This window comes from Macrobrachium nipponense, chromosome 1, assembly GCF_015104395.2.
Source record: "Macrobrachium nipponense isolate FS-2020 chromosome 1, ASM1510439v2, whole genome shotgun sequence".
Lineage (NCBI taxonomy): Eukaryota > Metazoa > Arthropoda > Malacostraca > Decapoda > Palaemonidae > Macrobrachium > Macrobrachium nipponense.
In genome coordinates this window covers 35,181,779-35,203,951 of record NC_087200.1, presented here as the reverse complement: position 1 = coordinate 35,203,951, position 22,173 = coordinate 35,181,779, and the positions used below count along the sequence as shown (strand labels likewise).

At 39.5% G+C, this 22,173-nt stretch overlaps 1 protein-coding gene across 8 annotated transcripts in view; it reads right to left on the bottom strand.

The window, feature by feature from the left end:
* The window catches only part of LOC135219230 (FACT complex subunit spt16-like), a 231,369-nt gene that overhangs the window by 91,137 nt on the left and 118,059 nt on the right, over nt 1–22,173 (bottom strand). For all 8 annotated transcript variants that reach the window (XM_064255818.1, XM_064255819.1, XM_064255821.1 and 5 more), the window contains exon 11: nt 4,183–4,287. In XM_064255818.1, coding sequence (XP_064111888.1) covers nt 4,183–4,287 — 105 coding nt within the window. The remainder of the gene's footprint in view (nt 1–4,182; nt 4,288–22,173) is intronic.

Here is a 22,173-nt window from a genome sequence, read left to right as displayed (position 1 = left end):
TCAATATTAAACTTGAGAGGCCAAATTACAATCACTTCTTTGCCTCCATATCTTTATGCCATCTTCTAAGTTGAATAAGCTCCAAAAAGTACAAGAAAATGATGAAAGTATTGTTTTAATGTTATACCTGCAGCATAAATGTATACAGCCATGAACAATCGAATGAGGAACAACTTTTTTGCTAAATACAACCGAATCTGATAACAACAATATCCGTTTTACTTGTATTTCAACCATCATATAAATTTAAGTAAACCATTACCATAGTTATGTTATAAATGATGTTATGTAGAATAGGACTGATATAATTTTATGTAATAACTTTACTTGCTGTGAGATTGTCACACCGGCAACATGGATAACACTCCCAAACTTTGATATGAATTCAAACACAACCATAGATAAAACTGAGAAAAAATTATTTTAATCAAAACTACTGAGCATGATTCAAAGAGTACATTTCACTGTTGTTTACATATCGAGAGGAGATAATGTAAAGCTCATATTACGTTGAAAACAAGTGAAAATAACGAACGGAATCGCTGGATTTTTACGCAATCCATTAACAAAAAAAAATTATAAGTTCACAATGAGATGTATTAAATGTCAAATTTTGGCTTAAAAACATGTTGCATAATGAAAAACAACTGAAAAATTGAGTTGATTACGGCGAAATAAACTTGTATTCGCCATCAGCTGATATCCAAAACATAACATTGACTGCTATATTAGTACTATTTTATAATACGATAATATGAGATAACATACCATATTATTGGATACAGCAAAGTAATGTATAACTTGAAAAAAACTTCATGGAAAAGATGCATATTTATTACTTTGTATTTTATAATTATATGTCGTTATTAGCAAGCCTGACACCTTCCAATTATGCAGAAGTCGGACCAAATCTGATACTTATTTCTTGTTCAATTTTTTTTTTTTTTTTTTTTTCCCTTACTGAATATTATATGATCTGATTATCGTTTTGTGTTCAATTTCTTTCTGTGCTGAATTATTATAAGATCTGATTATTGTTTTGTGTTAAATTTCTTTTTGTACTGAATTATCATACGTCAGAATGTATTGAACCTCCAGTATCAACCAATAATAATTACTATACTATATGTGTAGTATAAAGAATACTGTAGGCTAGGCTACTGTATATGCATTCGATTATTATAGTATACGCTAGGCTAACTCTTGTTATAGTTTTATTCAATTTCTCTTTGTACTGAATAATCATTAGTCAATATACATTGAACCGAGAGAATTAGCTGAAATCAATAATTACTATACCATATATGCATAGAGTACAGGCAGTCCCCAGTTAAATGCAGGGGTTCTGTTCCTGGGGACCCAACGCAAAGTGAAATTCGCTTCTAACCAAAATTCAAGTCTACGGGCGTAACAATCCCCCTTACGGTGCCCTAGACTTGCTGACTATGCCTTGGACAGTATCGAGGCAAGACATTTTGCCCTAATATGTAATAACTCTTTAATGAAAACGTGGAATTTCATTTGCCTAATCATTTACAATGGTCTGCCAGGTAGTTCTACAAATTTTTGAGAGAGAGAGAGAGAGAGAGAGAGAGAGAGAGAGAGAGAGAGAGAGAGAGAGAGAGAGAGAGAGAGAGAGAGAGAGAGAGAGAGAGAGAGAGAGACCTTTTTCAGACTGCTAATGTTTCCTCCATCTATTTATCATATCTCCTGGTTAAATCAGCTAAAAAAGCAAATGGGAATGATAAAAGTATCGTTAGTACTGTTATAATCGTTGCTTGAACGCTGCACCCATAACCAACTGAACGATAACAGTTGTCTTCCTACAACAACCGAACTGAATCAGATAACGTTTTGCTAGCATTTCAACCATCGTACAAGTAACAAATTACTGTAGTTTTGTTACAAAATGATGTTAAGTAGAATAGGACCAATATATTTTTACGTTATACATTTATTCGCTATGGAGAAAATACCGGCATGGAAATATAGTATAGCGTACATACTGCTAAATTTAAGCTGCATTTGTAACTGAAGCTGGGAAAACAATGTTCACACTGCTAATGACTATAAATTATCATGCATCAGTAACATCATGAAACTTGACTGCAAATAATAGTGGAGAAAATGTATTTTAATAAAATATACTCGCCATGAAAGAACACATTCTACTGTTGTTTTCACGCTGCTAACAGATATATACGTAAATATCGAATTATTATGATATAGGGTGAAAATAACGAATGCAATCAATTTTTTATACAAAATAACATGTTCCCAACACCATCTATTAAAAAAAAAAAAAAATAACAATCAAGTTCATAAGACGTACATATTTCAGTCATATTTCAACTTAAAAACCCTTCATATAACAAAAAAATAACCTGCTTATGCTAAATAGAATAAAAAAAAAATCAAGTAGGGCAAAATAACCCTACCTCTGCCCTCACCTGATTTTTCCAAAGCAAAACATGGATCACTTGGTATTTTATAACACTACTATAATAGTAAAATGAGACTACATACACTACTATTGGATACAGTGAAGTAAAGCGTAAATTTTTAACAGAGCCAAGGAATAGATGTATTCATTATGTTTGCATTTTAGGAGGGTCTCTTGGTGCTTCGGCAAGTACCGAAATATGTACCAGACAACAGCGACGTCTATCAATGAAAAAAATAACCAAGTCTAGTTCACTTATTTACATCAATTTTCAACTTAAAAACTCTTATGAAGAAAAATAACCTTGTTACATATGAATAGTTTCTTAAGATTACATTACTCTAAATAGAAGCAAAAAAATCACTCTGAAATAAGTTAAATACAGCAAAATAATCTTACCTCCGCCCTCAGCTGATTTTTTCAAACCAAAACATGATCGGTTTGTATCTTATAAAAAAATATATTAATACAAGACTACATACAATATTGCTAGATAAAGTGAAGTAAAGGATAACTTTTAAAAAAGCAAGGAATAGATGCATATTCATTATGTTTGCATTTTATGAGGCAGTCTCAGCACCTAGCCTAAGAAACCACTAACCAGACAATGGCGCTATAAACCCTACATTATGTAAAACCCAGTTATGAATATATTTAACAAGTGCCGTAAAACTGAAGCGCTCCTAACCAATGGCAACAATACCCACGGACTGCCTGTAACTATATTGTGTAGTGTAGGCTAGGTATATATGTGAAGATGGTACTAAGCTATAGTTGAGATACAATTTTTTCAAGAAATGATGGGTTTTTTGGAATCTAACCCCCTTGTGAGTAGGAGAATACCTGTACTATTTATTTCACGTTCAGTACAGTGCATTTAGATAATGTATAAATAAAACTTTGGCATTAGGTCTAAATTACATTGGTTTACCATTAATTCTTAAGGGAAATATGTTTCATAACTGCGATTTTGATATCCACGACCATTTTCGGAAACTGATTGGGCGCGGATAACGAGAGTTGACTGTACTGTGGCACATCAATGTTCATGGGAATAATACGTTTATTTGATATCCACGGGGGCATTCACTCTAAGCAAAACTTACAAAATTGCTCAAAATAGGATATTTTCAATTGGAGACATAGAGGTTTGTCGCATTAGTGCCTTAGTGGACAGTATACTTTATTTCATCAACACAAAATCAGGACAGTATCCTGTACCTTCATTAATATTTTCACTCTGGTGGATAAACCCAAAGTGCGAGTTCTTTCCCCAACTGTAAAATGGACTTGAAAATAGGCTTGAGGTAATCTCACCAGGACAAGGAAAGGAGTATCACAACATGATTAAGTAGAACTGCTGATTTACATGAGGGTAAAGATTGTCAGCTGACAATATTCTTTTGTCATGCTTCTTAAATGTTACATGTGCTTGTAACATTTTCATTTTTTATCTACAATTGATGCAGCCATATAAAGAACTGACATTACCACAATAAAGCCAGATTCTCTTCCTTTCAGGGTTCTAAAATAGTAGGTAGATTAAACATTTAGAAAACAATGCAATGTTAGCCATGAGTCACCACCAGTCAAAAAAATGGACTACAAACTAAAAACCTCAAAAGAAAAAATTTTCTTCATCTAAAACTTAAACATCATGCTTGTTGTTATAAACTGGCATTTTAAAGAGTAAATATATCTGGTACTCTAAAGGATAAGTAAAAGGTTTTGTGACTTACCCGAAGTTTAGAGTCAAGAATAGCAGTTCTTTTCCCTCTCCCTAATAACTCCGATGTATCCTCTTTGATGTCATCGTCATCATCGTCGTCTTCATCATCATCATCCTAGGTAAATAAAAGGCAATTATTAGGACAAGCAGAAAAATAATTTTAATGGTTCCAACACACCTTTCATTGGACAAAGTCAAAGCATAATTCATGAAATTATATATATAATATATATATATATATATATATATATATATATATATATATATATATATATATATATATAAATAAAACATATGCAGTAGACCCCATATTTGTGGGGGATAGGTACAATACCTCTTCCCCAGATAGCTAAACGTTACCAATACTTAAAACACCCCTAAAAATGCTTACACATAGAGAAGAGAAACTGAAAGGACTTACCAATTATATTTGTGTCTATCAATTATTTTGTATGAGAGAGAGAGAGAGAGAGAGAGAGAGAGAGAGAGAGAGAGAGAGAGAGAGAGAGAGAGAGAGAGAGAGAGAGAGAGAGAGAGAGAGAGAGAGAGAGAGAGATAAAAGAAGGAAGAAATAGAAACACTAAATGTATACCTTATGTAACATAATACATCAAGTTTACCTTAAATTATCATATTAATGTGTTAATCTTGGAGATTGTATTAATATAATTTCAAAGTAATCCTAAACATTAGTATCCTTAAAGGAACATACGTACTTCTGACACTTGCAGCCGAGAGAGAGAGAGAGAGAGAGAGAGAGAGAGAGAGAGAGAGAGAGAGAGAGAGAGAGAGAGAGAGACCTTACATCTTGTTAGTTGCCCCAGGTCCCTCAGTGTGAGACACCTCCAATGTCTACCAGAGTTGCTAGTGCATCTTCCGCTATATTTTGCATCTTCCAATCTTGGATGGTCCGGGATGCAGCTTAGATATTTATCGAGCATATTCTTAAACACATCTACGCTCACTCCTGATATATTCCTCAGATGAGCTGGCAACGCATTGAATAGACGCTGCATTGTCGATGGTGGTGCGTAGTGGATTAATGTCCTGTGTTTTCCTTATTTTTCCTGGTATAGTTTTGGGCACTATTAATCTACCTCTGCTTGCTGTTTCTGATATCTTTAGCTCCATGATATTTTCGGCAATTCCTCCTATCTGTTTTCATGCCTGAATTATCTCCTTTCCAGACTATATAATTTTAAAGATTGTAGTCTTTCCCAGTAGTCAAGATCCTTAACTTCTTCTATTCTAGCTGTAAAGGACCTTTGTACACACTCTATTGTGCAATATCCTTTTGACAGTGTGGGTACCATATCATATTGCAATATTCAAGTGGACTACGAACATACGTTTTATAAAGCATAATCATGTGTTCAGCTTTTCTTGTTTTGAAGTGCCGTAACAACATTCCCATTTTTGCTTTACATTTTGCCAATAGAATTGGTATTTGATCATTGTATAACAGTTTCTATTCATCATCAAACCAAGGTCTTTTACTGCTTCCTTATTTGTGATTATCTCATTATTAGGTCCTTTATATGCATATAGCTTTCCTTCTCTGTCTCCATAATTTATTGATTCAAATTTATCAGTTAAATACCATCCTGTTTACCTCTGCCCAATCATATACTTTGTTAAGGTCTCTTTGTAGCTCATTCCTATCTTCATCACAAGTAATTTCTCTACTTATTCTTTTGTCATCATTGAAACTACTCACTACTGAGTCCTTAACATTACTGTCTATGTCTGCAATCATACTAACAGACAGTAATAAGGCTAACACCGTACCTTGTGGCACATCGGAAATTACCTTAGCTTTATCCAGTTTGCAATAACTATCTGTTTTCTATTGTGTAAAAATTCTTTTAACCATCTTCCTACTTTGTCCAATATATTATGTTTTCTAATTTTCTTCGCTAATACATTATGATCTACCTTGTCAAAAGCTTTTGCAAAGTCTAGATAAACCATATGTTTTTCATTTCCGTTTTTCATATTTTTGTATATGTTCTCACGGTGGACTAACAATTGGGTTTGTGTACTTTTTCCGGGTACAAAACCATGTTATCCTATATCAAACAATTTATTTTTTATTAAATGTTTCATATTTTTCTTAATTACCCTTTCATAATATGTGATGTTAGAATCACAGGCCTATAATTACTTGCCTCTAGTCTTGATCCACTTTTGAAAGTAGGGGTAATATATGCTAATTTGTGCTCATCATAAATCTTGCCAGTAACTACACTTTGTCTTAATAATATTGCAAGTGGCTTTGCGATAGAATAACTACTTTCTTTAACAAAATAGCAGGGACACCATCAGGCCAGGCTGCAGCTATATTTTTTATTTCATTAATAGCCTGCACAATATCGGCTTCATTAATATCTATGTCTGATAAATATTCACTATTTTCATCCCTTATTTCTGTATCATTATCTTCATTATCAATTCTAGGGGTGAATTCTCTCTTATATCTTTCTGCCAATATGTTGCATATTTCCTTTTTTCATTTGTTAATCTCCCTTTAATTCTTAGAGGGCCTTATCTATTCTTCTTTTATTCATCTTTTTTGGATACGAGTACAATAGTTTTGGGTTTTGCTTGATATTTACTAGGATTTTTTTCTTCCAAGTCCCGTTTTTCATTTTCTTTTGATTGTATAATCTTTTATTCTGCATTTTCTATCTTACTTTTTAGTTCCATCACTTTCCATGCATTTTGTTCTTTTCCAAGACCTTTTTTCCACTTTCTGATTTTCTGGAACAAGATCCTTCTGTCTCTTGGTATGCATGACTGATGTTTACATTTCTTCTTCGGTATATATTTATCCACTATTTTCTCTAATATTTTATATAATATCTCCGTATTTACCTGTATATCATCACTTACAAAAATGTTATCCCAATCTTTAATTCTTCATTTATTTCTGACCATTTTATATTCTTACTATATAAATTGTATTTTCCATATCCTTCCCACTTTTTCATTTCTTGCTTATCTCTGTTTTCACTTGCTTTAAAATGGACTGTTAATTCTATGACATTATGGTCTGAAATACTTGCATTATAAACTATTATTTCTTTAACATAATTCACCTTGTTCACAAATACTAGGTCTAAAGTACTTTCCTTTCTTGTTGGCAGGTGGTGATTTATTTGTTGAATGTTGTATTCTAGTAGCATATCTAATAGCTTTTCGAATTGCCTCTTATCTTCTGCACTACTATCACTCTCTTTTTTTATATGTATAAATACAACCGCAATCTCCTATTCATTCTTTCCAGTCTACGAAAGGAAAGTTAAAGTCTCCGGATGGGAAAATAGTTCAGTCCTTGTGATTTCTACATATTTCATCCAATTTTTCTATTATTGTGTCAAACTCCTTAGTATTAGGGGGTCTATATATACTATATTCATTAATTTTTTTCGGATTCAAATTCTACCGCTATTAGTTCACATTCTGAGTCAATATATTTCTCATATTTTTCCTTGTTTTTTGTCTTTCCCATATATTGCAGTTCCCCCTTGATTCCTATTTTTTTTATCTGATCTATGAGTTTGGAACCCTTTTATTTGATCATCATTACCAGTCTCTTGGGAATACCAGGTTTCGCTTAAATTCATTATATCTATTTTCTTTTTAATTTGGGTTAGTTCTTCTAAGAACTCTCTTTCTTTTTGAGTTACTCGTAACTAAACCCTGCGCATTCATCACTATGATGGTTTGCGTGATATCTCCTTCATTTAATATGGGTAATAATAAGGATTTTCCCATGTCTCTTTCCTGTTCGGGTATGTTGTTCTTTTCTTCATTTCCAGAAATTCTGACATTAAAAAATCCAACTTTTCCTAAATATTTGATCTTCCTTCATCATAATTATCCATTTTGTGTCTGAATTTGCAATTTTCTCCATATCAGCACCATCCCCTAGCATTGTATATACAGTATTAATCTCTTCAGCTCTATCTTGGAGCTGATGCTTGGAAATTCTTTGCTGACACTCCATACAGGGGCGATGGCTTGCTTTTTTTCTTTCACCTCATGTTCTTTGTTCTTCTCTTTATTTGTTTCTTTTCTATTTTGGATTTTATTATTTAATTGATTATTTAATTGATTTTGATTCATGGCTACAGGGTGCACACATTTACATTTTTTGTCGAACTTACATCCTTTTCCTTCTTTTATTTTTGGATGTAGATCTCTGTATTCATCCTCAGAGAGAGAGAGAGAGAGAGAGAGAGAGAGAGAGAGAGAGAGAGAGAGAGAGAGAGAGAGAGAGAGAGGTAGGTTGTCCTTATAGTATTTAAAAGTGAAATGGAAAGATTATTGTATTTAAAATAATCACATATGAATTTTGTAATTACAGTTATAACATTGTTATTATTATATGTACAATTATAAATTATTAATGGAAAATATTAATAATAAACTTATTACATACATGTACCATAAAAATGATCTCACCTCAGTGAGAGAGAGAGAGAGAGAGAGAGAGAGATTGCATAAAAACCATTAAATTCGTTGACCATTGTATGGCACTGTTACTTGACATATTTGGCAGCTTCCCAGCTCCGAGTGTCACTGGAGTTCTGAGAAGGTAGGGAAATTGATACCATCAGAACTATTAAAAGACCTCTACCATCAAAACTATTTTGTTTGTATGGTGTTTTTATGTTGCATGGAACCAGTGGTTATTAAACAACAGGACCAACGGCTTTACGTGACTTCCGAACCACGTCGAAAATGAAATTCTATCATAAAAAATACACCTCTCACACCTCGGTGGAATGCCCGAGAATCAAACTCGCGGCCAACGATGTGGTACACCGACACCATACCAAACACGCCACTGAGGCGCTATCAAAACTATTACACTTCCAGATTTTATATATTTTTCATCATTCTACAACTCTTTAGCTATATAATGATATATATAACTTTATTTCTAAGCCCTTAGAAATGTATGGAATCCCGTGAAGAAACACATCTACTAGAAGTCATATTTTTACTTAGTAGGCAAGTGAAAATTGTGCATAGCAAAAGATTACTTTAGACAGCCGTAGCTTCCACTTTATTTACGCTATTTCGGTCATTCTGTCCCAAACTGCACGTAATTTATGAGGGTTAAGATTCTTTATCCCTGACTATTTATCTACTAAACTTTGAAGCAACTGGGTGTTGGGTTGTGGGTGATGGAAAAGTTCAAACAACACATGCCCTTTGGAACCTTTTCCAAGACTCCTTAAAGCATTTTAAAATCACTGAAATTAGGAACAATCTTTCATTAACAAATTCTGAAAAGTTCAGCAAAATCAATACACAAATAACAGAGCTATTAGTGTGAATGTACCAATGATATCACTGGGCGACTCTGCGATTTTGAAGTGTAAAAAGTAACTGATGATTGTGGGAATGACTGTTGGTGTGGGTGGGCTGGGGACACTCTGCAAGTGTGGCAAGGTTTCTTTTACATTCTCCGAGCCAGGGAACCTCAAAGTGCTAATTAGTGACTTACTTCAAATTTTAAACTGTATATGTCTGTGGACATTCGGTACATCCCATGGCAGTGAGAAGTGAGATTTTTGAGGATGTACGGTAAGTATTTTGGCGGTGAAAGGGTTAAAAGTGTTTTATAATAAGCTACAAGATAAAAGCACAAATTATCACAAAAATCAGCTAAAATTATCTAACTTAAAACTTTAAAATAAAACATGAACAGATGAAGAAGGCTAACTATTCAAGGAACGGAAAGAGCGAAGTGACCACAACAGTTTTTGCATGCCAGATAACTCTCAAGTTAGAAAGAGAGAGGAGGCCTAAGTGTTGTCTTGGCATGAGCAAACTGTTGTGGTCACTTAGGTCTTCAACATTCCTTGAATAGGTAGCCTTCTTCATTTGCTCATGTTTTATTTTAAAGTTTTAAATTTTTATTCAATTTTAGCCGACTTCTGTGATTTTTTGTGCTTTTATCTTGTAATTTATAAAAAAAACTTAATTTGCAGGCTGGTGATGTGTTGAAGCAACATGAAAAGTTTCAAAATAAAACATATTTCTTACACACACACACACACACATATATATGCGCTTATGAACACCATATACATACTTGTTAATTCATACAGGAGTTTCCCTTTCACATCTAAAATAAATGATAACGGTACTCACACCTGGTAAAATTAGTTTATGGTAGCCCATTTAAATTTCCTTTGAATTTTAATATACTAGTTGATGATTTAGGCCTAGCACTAATTATTCATTTATTAATTTTATGCAGCCTGTTATTATTTGTTGATAGTTAATTTTTTTTTCACTTGTAAACCAAATTTAACCTAAATTAAGTGAAAATAAGTGATTTCTGGACAAATTGTCTTGAAATACTCTGAAATAGCTATTCTATATCCTCAAGTTCAAATATTCTTCATAATGCCATGTGATGCAATCATTCTTAATGTAGTGTTACTGTGTTTAGGAGTGACATAATATTTTGAAGCAAAACTTTGATGTGGTAATCAACAAGATTATTACTTAAACTAAGTGGCACAATTATGTTTTTGGTTTGTTCTGTTTGTAATTAGGAGAGCTTTTTTTTTTTCTTTACGAAATTTGGTGAGCAGAGAGGATTTGCAACATAAGATTTTTTTACCATAATTCCACATAATTTTCATGTGTGACAGGTTACCATAATATTATTTTGAAGTTTGGCTGGGGAATATTTTCTCAAAAAGCCTAGTGATACGTGTGATTCTTACAAATATATATGGAAGGTTAACTTAATTTTAAGATAAATAATGAATTCATTATAATTGTTCCTGTAATCTTTAGTCACGATTCCGTATTCCCTGTTGAATACTTTTTATAGTGTGACGTTTATAGATCGTTCGTCTACCCCGCAATTAATTAATTAATTCAATTTGGAAAACGGCAGCCATTTCTTTAGAATATCAGCTGATTTTTAGTAATCGCGGGAAACCCAAAACCCGCCAGCTAGAGATAGGAAGTTCCCCAGTTGGGGGAAAAGTCTCTTTTATCAGCTGTAGGGACGTATCTCAAAAGGGAAGGGTGTAGGCAGATTGGTACTTCTTAGACCTATACCTTAAGCTCTCTTTCCTGTGACCCCTCTGCTGGCTGTATGCTTGTTTTCCAGGATTTGCCTTGATCGTGGGGGGTTAAGCTGACCTCCAACCCCCAAGCAACCCAACTGAATTCGGTCTCAGTCGGCTGCGAGACGTGATCTCGGACAGAGGTCAAATTACCTGCCTTCCTGTTAGGCCTACCCAGGGTGTGAGTGGCGCGCCGATGACCCAGGCCTCAGACAAAGGGGTCCCCATACTTTTCTACAAAGAGCCACATTTTCTACAAAGAGCCACTGAACACGACATCCAGGTACGTCTTGTGAAACAACATATTGCCAGTCCCTTATCACCTATTATAATTTTGATCCTCATTCTCCCAATTCAATTTCCAGCAACAAAAGGAATTCATCCCTTTGTTCCCTCTCACTGCCTCATGGCCGCATGCTTCCCCTTATGTGATCGTCCCAGACCAATGGAGTCATTGCATACTTCAGTGAAACCTTAAAAGTTCCTTCTCCCCAGTATTAGAGAATTAATTAATCAAAGCAAGAAGTCATTTTTCCTTTTATCTTGTTTAATCTGGGATTCTTTTCCAGATTCCATGAGTCACGTGCCGTCTCTGCCCGCAAGTGTGCATTACCCCAAGTGAATGAAAATCAGCTTGAATTGAATGAGACTATAAGCCCCAACGTGGGGGCCAATTTCATTTAACTTTTCTCCAGGCCAGCACGGGCCTTTTTGTAAATAAAATAGCTGTTAAGTAACGAGCTGAGTTTTCTGGCGACCTTCCTCTAAAGAAATTAATAACTATCAGTTTACGGTAAGTTAAAGCAATTCCCTCTTGAAATCCCTCAATTACTTCCGTTTACGTATCTAGCTTCTCTCAAGGCCGCTATATACGTAACATTGTCGACCTCGCCGAGGATCGAATCCGGGCTTGCTTAAAAAAGCTTGTAAATCGCGTTATCCGTTGTAAAACGTAAACTGTAAATTATTTTACAAAGCGTAAATCAAGCACACTTGCAGGGAAAGAAGACACACTGACTCACGGTAAGGTATTCTATTCATTAATATGATTATTCTATAACCAATGTTAGCTTAAGGTACGTTTAAGTATTTTTATTGTTGAAGTGGTCAAAAGAGCGTAGGTAGAAATCTTATTATTGTAACGGCGAACGCGCCAGTGCTTTATTTTAGCGGCGAGCAAACAATTTGCCCCGCGAATTCTCTGTTACTTTGTGCTGTCCTCGTAGGAGCTCTCACGAACACGTGTGCAGATAGATGCCAGAAAGGACCAGATCAAACTAGGAAGTGCTTTGCCAGGGTTTATTGCTGTATTAGAAAGCCTAGCTAGTTAGGAGTGTTTTACTAATAGTTACGGCAAAAGAAGTGTACAATTCTTTTGTCTGTGATATGTTAGGGAATCCATTTTTAACTTAGTTTTCATTCCAAGTGTTGGTAACCGCTACCTCTCAGCTAATTCAGCTTAGCGCACTCTCGCGCCTGCGCGGTCTCAACCAGCCTTCGTTTTCGCTCACAGCGGCAGCCATGTTTTTATCCCTTTCAGAATTATCTAAACCATTTAAGCAAAGTAACGTAAGTCTCAAAGTTTTAACGTAAATAATATCAATCTCGGTACTAGTATCTATCGTCCTGCCAGAGAAATTAACGTAATTCGCCTTGAATAAGAAACTAAACGTTCGTGTTGTAAATCGCCTCGCATTTACAGAGAATCAGCTGATTCGCCATCAATGCTAGCACACCGTGGTGCTAACCCGCTCTTCTCGCCTCACGTGTTTCACCTCGCATCGCTCACTCGCGCGCTGAGCGAAAATTTCATTTCACTTAACGTAACCTCATTTACAATTGTTTGCTAACATAGTTTTCAAATCCTTACCGTAATTTTTCACTTGTCCTTACGTAAAGTTAACGTAAATCTTAAAAGTAGAGTCACTTGCAAGAATTGTTAACGTAAAACGCGTCTTTGTAAATTTCATATTGAAACGCAAATCATTTCATAAGCGCAAGCCGCTAACATTAACGTAAAAATCGTTCACCACGAGCGCGTTATCATTTTCATAAAACGTTATCCAAAAGCAATTCTTTCAGTAAACGTTAACGTAAGTAAATCATTTAACGCAAGTTGCGTCATATTAAACTAACATTAGTAGTTCAATTCAAATATAAGGGAGTTCATTCATATATCATTTTCACCCTCTCCGAGAGAGAGAGAGAGAGAGAGAGAGAAAACCAGAACACAGTATTCACGAAGCCAAGAGTACTACATCTTACCATTAATTATAGCATGCAGAATTAACATTATTTTAGTCTCTTGTGTCTTTCATTTACACAGCGTGATACGTACGCGCATGTGTCCATTGCAGTTTGCAAGCATTTATTTATTTCATTTACCGAGTACTTCAGCGAGGGACTGAGCATTTCTAAAATTTCCATTACCTGTCGTTGCCCGAGTGGTCTTTTCATTTTCGTTATCACAAAAGACTTGCGTATACCGCAAGCACAACCCGCACAGTGTGCCACGCAAATTCATTACTTCCAGACAGGGAAGTCGTTACCAGTTTAGGACTGGCCACCACCAGTGCACGTCAGGTCTTACCATTTCACAGTGCCACTAATTCTTGACACTGTCCATCGACTGGCTGCTGAAGTACTCCCACCTTTTACTTTCTCTCCTCCACCATTACACTCTGCCATGAGCAGTGCCATTTCACTTCAGTATACTTAAGTATACTGCATGTAGTGTTCGGAACACTCAACAAGGGAACGCCTCCCAGAAGTGCCGCAATACCAGCCCTAAGTGCTGACAAACCTGCGTGTCCGTCCTTACGGAACGCCCAATTCATTAATGTTCGTGTACAAGGGTCAGTGATCCTTCGGAACACTCAACAAGGGAACGCCTCCCAGAAGTGCCGCAATACCAGCCCTAAGTGCTGACAAACCTGCGTGTCCGTCCTTACGGAACGCCCAATTCATTAATGTTCGTGTACAAGGGTCAGTGATCCTTCGGACCAACCCAAGGAACGCCTCCTCATAAGTGCCGCGCACCTGTACAGACGTACAGGTAGCCCATTCCAACGTCTCCCAAGTTGGGAACGCCCGTAAGTGTGACGTACACAGCACACTTCATTCGATTTTTTCACCTCAGCAGAAGGTGCCATTCACAAAGTGCCACCAAGCACCCAGTCTTTTCACTTTTCATTACCACATTGCAGAACCCATTTCCAAGTGAGTGCCACTTTCCACAGTAGGCACTCCTATTCCATTCAGTACCCTTTCCTGGCCATTATTTTCATTTTCTTCCGAGCCTCTACTGTAGCCTAAGGGAAATGTCGTCCCCTGCTTCCCGCGACTTCTTTGTCAGAGAGCTAGAGAGGCTCCGAGTCCTCATAACTCTGGGCAAGGAGGCTGGTTACACTGGACCAGCACTTGACCAGTGGATAAAGACGCAGCAGGCTGCTGCGCGCATTGCAAGAAAAGAAAGAAAGAGAAGCAGAAGAGAAAGCCAGAGAAGCGAGAGAAAGGAAAGAGTAGAGAGAAAAGGCATGAGCTAGCTCTCCTAGATGACGCAATCTCTCTGCTAGTTTCCAAGCCCCAGACCATGAGCTGGACTCCCGGTAAGAGGTGGTTGCGGAGGTTCTGCACCACTTGTTGTGTGCGTGGGCATGCTGTGGATTCCGACCAGTGCCCAAGTCGGTCTCTACCTTGGGAGGAGAGCTTCCAGGGTGAACTTCTCCAAGGCTACCATGTAGCCCTGCCTGATGAACAGTCTCCTACGGCCTATCAGTGGGTACAAGTCATGGCCGACACCGAAGCCCAGGTCTCCCTTATTTCCAGAAAGGCATTGCCTAGGGGTGCCAAAATCCAGACGAACGAAGAAATTCAGTTTGAATGGATTGACGGTAACCTCTATTCTGTTCCTTCGGTCCTTCTGAATGTAAAAATGCCCTTTCTGGACCAGGTGACCAAGGAAACCACATTGTGCCGCCTGGGCGTAGTTGACCCATTCCATGACGTTTATCAGGTGATATTGGGCCGAGATCTACTTAAGCCGTATCTCCCCTGGACGCAGCTCCCACTACCAGATGCACCGGATCCCTGCAGCATGCCTCATAATCAAACCTCAATTTTAGATTCAGAGGCTAGTGCCTCCGATGTCCCAGACACCCCTTTTATTTGTGAACCTGGCCCTGACCCAGTGTCAGAGCCAGACGATTCTTCTGCATCATCTCAGCCTCTTACCATTTTACTGCCTACCTCCTCCACTTTGGAAGAGGTAAGCCCACCAGTTGACCCCGGACTTGTTTCCGAGGGTGATCCAACAGAGGACGTTTCACCTGTGCCAGAGCACACTGCCAGCCTTGGTGACTCCACAGATTCGCAACCTGTGGGGCCATCTCGGTCTTATCATCCAGTGCCACGGAAGAGGTTCTGGAACACGTTCTGCCGAGACTGTGGCCGCAAGGGTCACATGTCTGCCAACTATGGAGGGTACGCAAATTTTAATATTCCTGCCATCGCAATGGCCGTCACCAATCCTTCTTCTCTAGGACCCCCAGCTAAGGGCCCTATAACCGTCGCACCCCTCCAAAGCCATTATCAGCCAAGCCACGTCAGAGCCTACGACGACTCTGGCGCTCAAGTCTCCCTGATACGGGAAGACAGGATTCCCCGAGGGGCTAACGTTGATAGACGTCGATTAATCACCATTGAAGGTATCAATCACATTAAACTGATCCTCCCGACCGTCCAATTGAGGGTCACCAGACCTCACTTCTCCAAAGAATGTACTCTTGCAGTTGCAAGCTACATCCCAGGAGGTTACGACCTCCTCCTAGGGCAAGACATGAAGTCTCCCTCACAATGCAAAAAGCCTAGGGGTCCTAACCCCATGTCAATTCACTCCAAAGCAAGGAGTCATCGCAATTCTACTTCCTCCAGGAAGTACATCCACCAACAGTCTCCCCCGTTACCAAGGAGGGAGATTGACACCTCACAGTTCCGTTGCAAGACCTGTAACGTAATAGGGCACTCCACAAATTGGCCTAGGTGCCCTAGCAAGTTATGTGCAGCGGACACTGTCCAAGTCCCACAAGGCTTAGCCTTCCAAAAGAGACAGGACCCTCTGTCTCCCATTACCAAGGGCCCGCTGAGAGGTATTGCACCTCCGGTACTCGCCACAGGTCCAGTCGACCTCCACACTCTGCCAGTGCCACTTGGCAGCACTGGGCAGTGCCAAGCTCCGTCCAGCCTGGACGTAGAGCCACCACCGAACTTGACCTCTGCGCCTGGCCCTGAGCTAGCGCCGGCGCCTAACCTTATCAAGGATCCTCCTACAGGAGATCCTCCAACAGGCATGGAGCTTACCACAGCCCATGGCCAATCACTAGTTCCTTCTTCTTCATCCTTACCTCTGTCGCCCGAGGATGAACCTCCGGCAGGCCTTACCCCAGAGTCGTTGCCTCCGTCTACTCCTAGGACTGGTATAGCCAGGTCCTGGAGGAATAAGAAGAAGAAGAAGAAAGGACGTAACCAATCATTAACAAACTAACCCAAGAGCCACATGCTCTCCTTGACACCTGTGCCTGAGGTACAGTGTCACATTCATTTGCAGAATGATCCTGGCACCTACCCAGAGAAGGTAGCCAGCCTGATCTGCCAGTAGCACTAACCCTCTAACCCCTAGCCATTGTAATACTAACCCTCACTTAAATATAACTACCTCATTGCATTTCCCTCCTGGTCAACTAACCACTCATCATCCCCAAGCATCATTACCTCTTAATCATGTATTTTTACAATTCCGTCGCTAAACTACTGCTGTGCGTACCACACTCTGGAATGATTGCGTCTTCATTTAAATGTATTGAGTAAGTTAGGCTAATGATTTAGTACCAGGGCATTAGGTTAGTAGCAAGTAGAATTTTCAAGTAACCTTATCTAGGGGTAGAGTAGACTGTCGTCACAAGACAACCCGTAGTTATTTATTAGGCTAGACTACATCACTATATTAAGTAGTACACTTAGCATCTTTGCCTATAAGTTAGGTAGGCCACTGTAGTTAGCTGTATCCCGGCTCAAAAAAAACTTCAAATTGGAATAGGAGAACGGGGTAGTCGAGACGATCAATTTATTTAAGCAAAGACCTTCACACCCGAAAGGGAGTGAATGCCTTCTTAACATGGGGAGCTGTGACGTTTATAGATCGTTCGTCTACCCTGCAATTAATTAATTAATTCAATTTGGAAAACGGCAGCCATTTCTTTAGAATATCAGCTGATTTTTAGTAATCGCGGGAAACCCAAAACCCGCCAGCTAGAGATAGGAAGTTCCCCAGTTGGGGGAAAAGAGTCTTTTATCAGCTGTAGGGACGTATCTCAAAAGGGAAGGGTGTAGGCAGATTGGTACTTCTTAGACCTATACCTTAAGCTCTCTTTCCTGTGACCCCTCTGCTGGCTGTATGCTTGTTTTCCAGGATTTGCCTTGATCGTGGGGGGTTAAGCTGACCTCCAACCCCCAAGCAACCCAACTGAATTCGGTCTCAGTCGGCTGCGAGACGTGATCTCGGACAGAGGTCAAATTACCTGCCTTCCTGTTAGGCCTACCCAGGGTGTGAGTGGCGCGCCGATGACCCAGGCCTCGGACAAAGGGGTCCCCATACTTTTCTACAAAGAGCCACATTTTCTACAAAGAGCCACTGAACACGACATCCAGGTACGTCTTGTGAAACAACATATTGCCAGTCCCTTATCACCTATTATAATTTTGATCCTCATTCTCCCAATTCAATTTCCAGCAACAAAAGGAATTCATCCCTTTGTTCCCTCTCACTGCCTCATGGCCGCATGCTTCCCCTTATGTGATCGTCCCAGACCAATGGAGTCATTGCATACTTCAGTGAAACCTTAAAAGTTCCTTCTCCCCAGTATTAGAGAATTAATTAATCAAAGCAAGAAGTCATTTTTCCTTTTATCTTGTTTAATCTGGGATTCTTTTCCAGATTCCATGAGTCACGTGCCGTCTCTGCCCGCAAGTGTGCATTACCCCAAGTGAATGAAAATCAGCTTGAATTGAATGAGACTATAAGCCCCAACGTGGGGGCCAATATCATTTAACTTTTCTCCAGGCCAGCACGGGCCTTTTTGTAAATAAAATAGCTGTTAAGTAACGAGCTGAGTTTTCTGGCGACCTTCCTCTAAAGAAATTAATAACTATCAGTTTACGGTATGTTAGCAATTCCCTCTTGAAATCCCTCAATTACTTCCGTTTACGTATCTAGCTTCTCTCAAGGCCGCTATATACGTAACAATAGCTAAACTTTTCTTTACACCACTGTTTCACGTCATTATTATTAAATTATATATTTTTACAGATGGCAAGATCAAGCTGTGTGCCGGGATGCAAGATTAATTTATTCCTCTGCAACAGAGGTGTCAGTGATCCTTCCCAAAGGATGAACAACGACGACAGCAATGGATAAAAGCAATCCACAGGGAAGACTTCACACCAACCCCTAATACAGTAGTCTGTGCTAAGCATTTTGAAGAACATTTCATCATCACAAAAGACACTATTCACGTCCCAATGGAACTGTAATTACAGCCAAGAGAGAGACCCCAACTCCGACGAAGGATGCAAACCCGACCATCTTTCCTGATCAACCAATGTATGTCAAAGAAAGCACCACGGCTTTGTACAATCCACAGAAAAGAAAAGACAAGGTATGAGATTGAGATGAATTACAGTTTCAAACATGGATGGAAAATGACACCATAAATAATTTTGATGAATTTCTTAATAACTTTCCTAGTAAGCTATTTAAGGACTGGCTGTTTGTTTCAAGTGATGGCTATGTATCTTTTTTGAAAGTCAATTGTAAGGACCAGCCAAAGCTAACTGGATCTTTTAAAGTGATGAAAGACTGAAAAATTATAGTATGGTAGAAAAACACTGTTTTAGATTTCAAAAAATTCAAATGGCTTTTAGGATCAGAAAACAAATATGATCAGTGGTCAGAATTTGAAAATCTGTTAAGTCACTTGAATTTCTACCCTGAATTGGCTATCAGCGATATTGACAGACCCACCCAATGTATTGAAGTTATCAAGGACCATGAATTACTGGAAAGTGAATCAGAAAGTGACAAGTGTTGAGAGAGATGAGTGTTATGGCTCTGTGCTGAGCAGCTAAAAATGTTTTGTAAGAAGAGAAAAGCATACAGCTATGATTTTCTGGTTTGGGCATATTGCATGTATTTGTCAAGCCCATAACTGTGCATACATCTACGTGATAGCAGAGTACCCCTAATCCTGATTCCCTAAGGAAGCTTATTGTGTCTAGTGCAAAGTGTGTATTGAAAATTCCCATGAGCTCTTTTTGAGGGAAAATTTTGAGGAAAAAATTAGTAAATGTGCTGCTTGATGAGATACATGTAAAGAAATGTCTCTCATATAAAGGTAGTAAACTTTATAGCACTTCTGTAAACTCATGTGAAGCTGCAACAACAGTTCAGGGTTTTATGATTTCACCTCTCCTGTCAAAAAAGCAAACATGTTGCTGCTTTGCACCCAGTCAGTAATCTGACAACAGACAAATTTCTTGAGTTGACACAAAGTTTTGGCATTCCTCCATGACATATGAAACATAGTTGTATAATTAATCTCTGACAACAACAGGGTCAACAGAAATATGTTTAAGAAAATGTGTGGTGCCAAACTTGCCTCCTCCATTCCAAATCCTTATAACTCAAGTGTGCCACTACTTTTCCTTTTCGATACAGTTCATTTACTGAAATGCATCTCAAATAATTAGTTGAATCAGAAAAATCCCATTCAAACTTTTGTAATACCTTCACCTTCCAAATTCACGAAAAACCAAGTCTTCTGCCACTTTAAGAACTGTGCACAAATGAATGTAACTAATATATTAAACTAGCTCCAGGTTTGTCAGAGAAAGTTCTTTTTCCTACCAATTTGGAAAGACAGAATGTACAATTTGCTGTAAGACTGTTTGATGAAAAGAATGTAGCTGCACTGAAATCAATGAATATTTCTGTGCCAAGTACTGTTAATTTCTTGGAACAAATAATATCCTGGTGGCATATTGTAAATGTCATCGCTCTAAATAAAGGTGTCCATCTATATAAAAAAAAATGTCTGTCTCAATAGTGTGTTTGGAAATTACAGGAAAACTAAACCACTCTAAGAATGCCAGAAATTCCGGGGAATTTGAGCATTCGGTGAGATTCCCGGTTATCGTAGTAATAATTATCAGGAATTCTCGTCTTGCCCAAGTGTTTGCAGATTGTAGCAGACCAAAACACTCGGAGAGTGCTAGAAATTCCAAAGAATTTTAAGCGCTTGGTGAGACCCCCCCATAAAATTCTGTCAAGACAATCATTGACTGCAGGCGAAACATTTACCGCCACCAAGACCGGTCGGTCACTGTGGCTGTCATCGAGGTCGAAAACTCTCGAGAGGACCGAAAGGGGGGAGCCCACACTGGTCTCTGCGTGCACGGTCCGGCAGGACCATCACATGAACAGCGGTGATGGTCACTCCGCGAGTCTAGGAAAGTGTCATCGTCCTTGCAAGCTCCCCCAAGATCTCCTCTAATCACTTGAGCGTACAACTTGTTCAGCCCTAAGACTAAGCCGGGCACACATAGGCTCTCGTGGCTGGACCAAGAGAAGCACACTCCTCACAATACCCCCTGGTCGCCTCGCTCCTCCCAGTGTATCCCGCCGAGGAGGTTGAAGGGACAGTGAGGTAGATCTGATGCTCCAGCTCTGTCTACCGGCAGAATGGGTGGACAGAGGAGGCTGCAAGTGATCACCAACTGGCCACCGGTGATGACCGGTCTGCAGGTCTGGATCAGCAACCTCCCTGCGGAAAGTGCTGGACTGAGGACAGTAGTGTTGGTCTCTTGTGTGAGGGGATCTGCTACCAGCCGTACAGACCATCTGATCACGCTGGTGTGATCGACGGATTGGCCGACTGGTAGTGTCCACCAATACGGTGAGACCAAACACCATCCTCACGTGTCATGGTCCCAGAAGCAGCCGAAACTGTTCCCAGGGACCTGGGGGACCTCCTCCCCGTCTTACCTGTGTACCAGTCGTGTGCTATGCTAGTGATCGTCGGTCTGGCGAGTCAACTGGGCGACTCTTACCATCCTTCTGCCCCGTGCCTGGGTCCTGCCGGTGAGCCTACTCAGTGGCCTGGACCCTGGCTGCACTGTCATCAGCAGGTGACTGTATGCTCGGTGACGCTTGCTGGCGAGCGACCAAGACGGTTCAGGGTCCAGAGGTGGAACCTCTAGAGCCCCATCTTTCTCTTCCCTGGGAAAGGAGAGACGGGCCCCGTCCCCGAAGGAGCGGAAGGACCAGTGGAAGGCCCACCTGTCTCACCGGGAGGGAGGAGAGAGAGAGAGAGAGAGAGAGAGAGAGAGAGAGAGAGAGAGAGAGAGAGAGAGGAGAGAGAGAGAGGAAGAGATAGGAGAGAGAGAGAGAGAGAGAGCACCTTCTTCTTCCTTGGTTGTGGAGCCTTGGAAGGAGAAGTGGAGAAGGCGGCAGAAGACTACAACAACTACGAAGATGAAGAAGATGACAACACCTTCCTCAGGACAGCAGAAAGTTCTCCCATTCAGGACGGGGCTGCGGCGGCTGCTGAAGCAGCAGGCCCCAGCATGACCTGGGAAGGAGCTGATGGAGCAGCAGTGGAGAGAACGCTCCCTGGGAAGGGTTATGAAACTCTTGTATGGCAGGCAAAGCGTCTGCCACCACTGAGACCGGTCGGTCGCACGAACGTGACCGTCGTCTGGGTGGGGCTGAGCTGATACTGTCCTCCAACTCGTCCAAAACCTCTCAAGAGGACAGGATGGGGTGCCTCCACTGGTCTCTGTGTGCA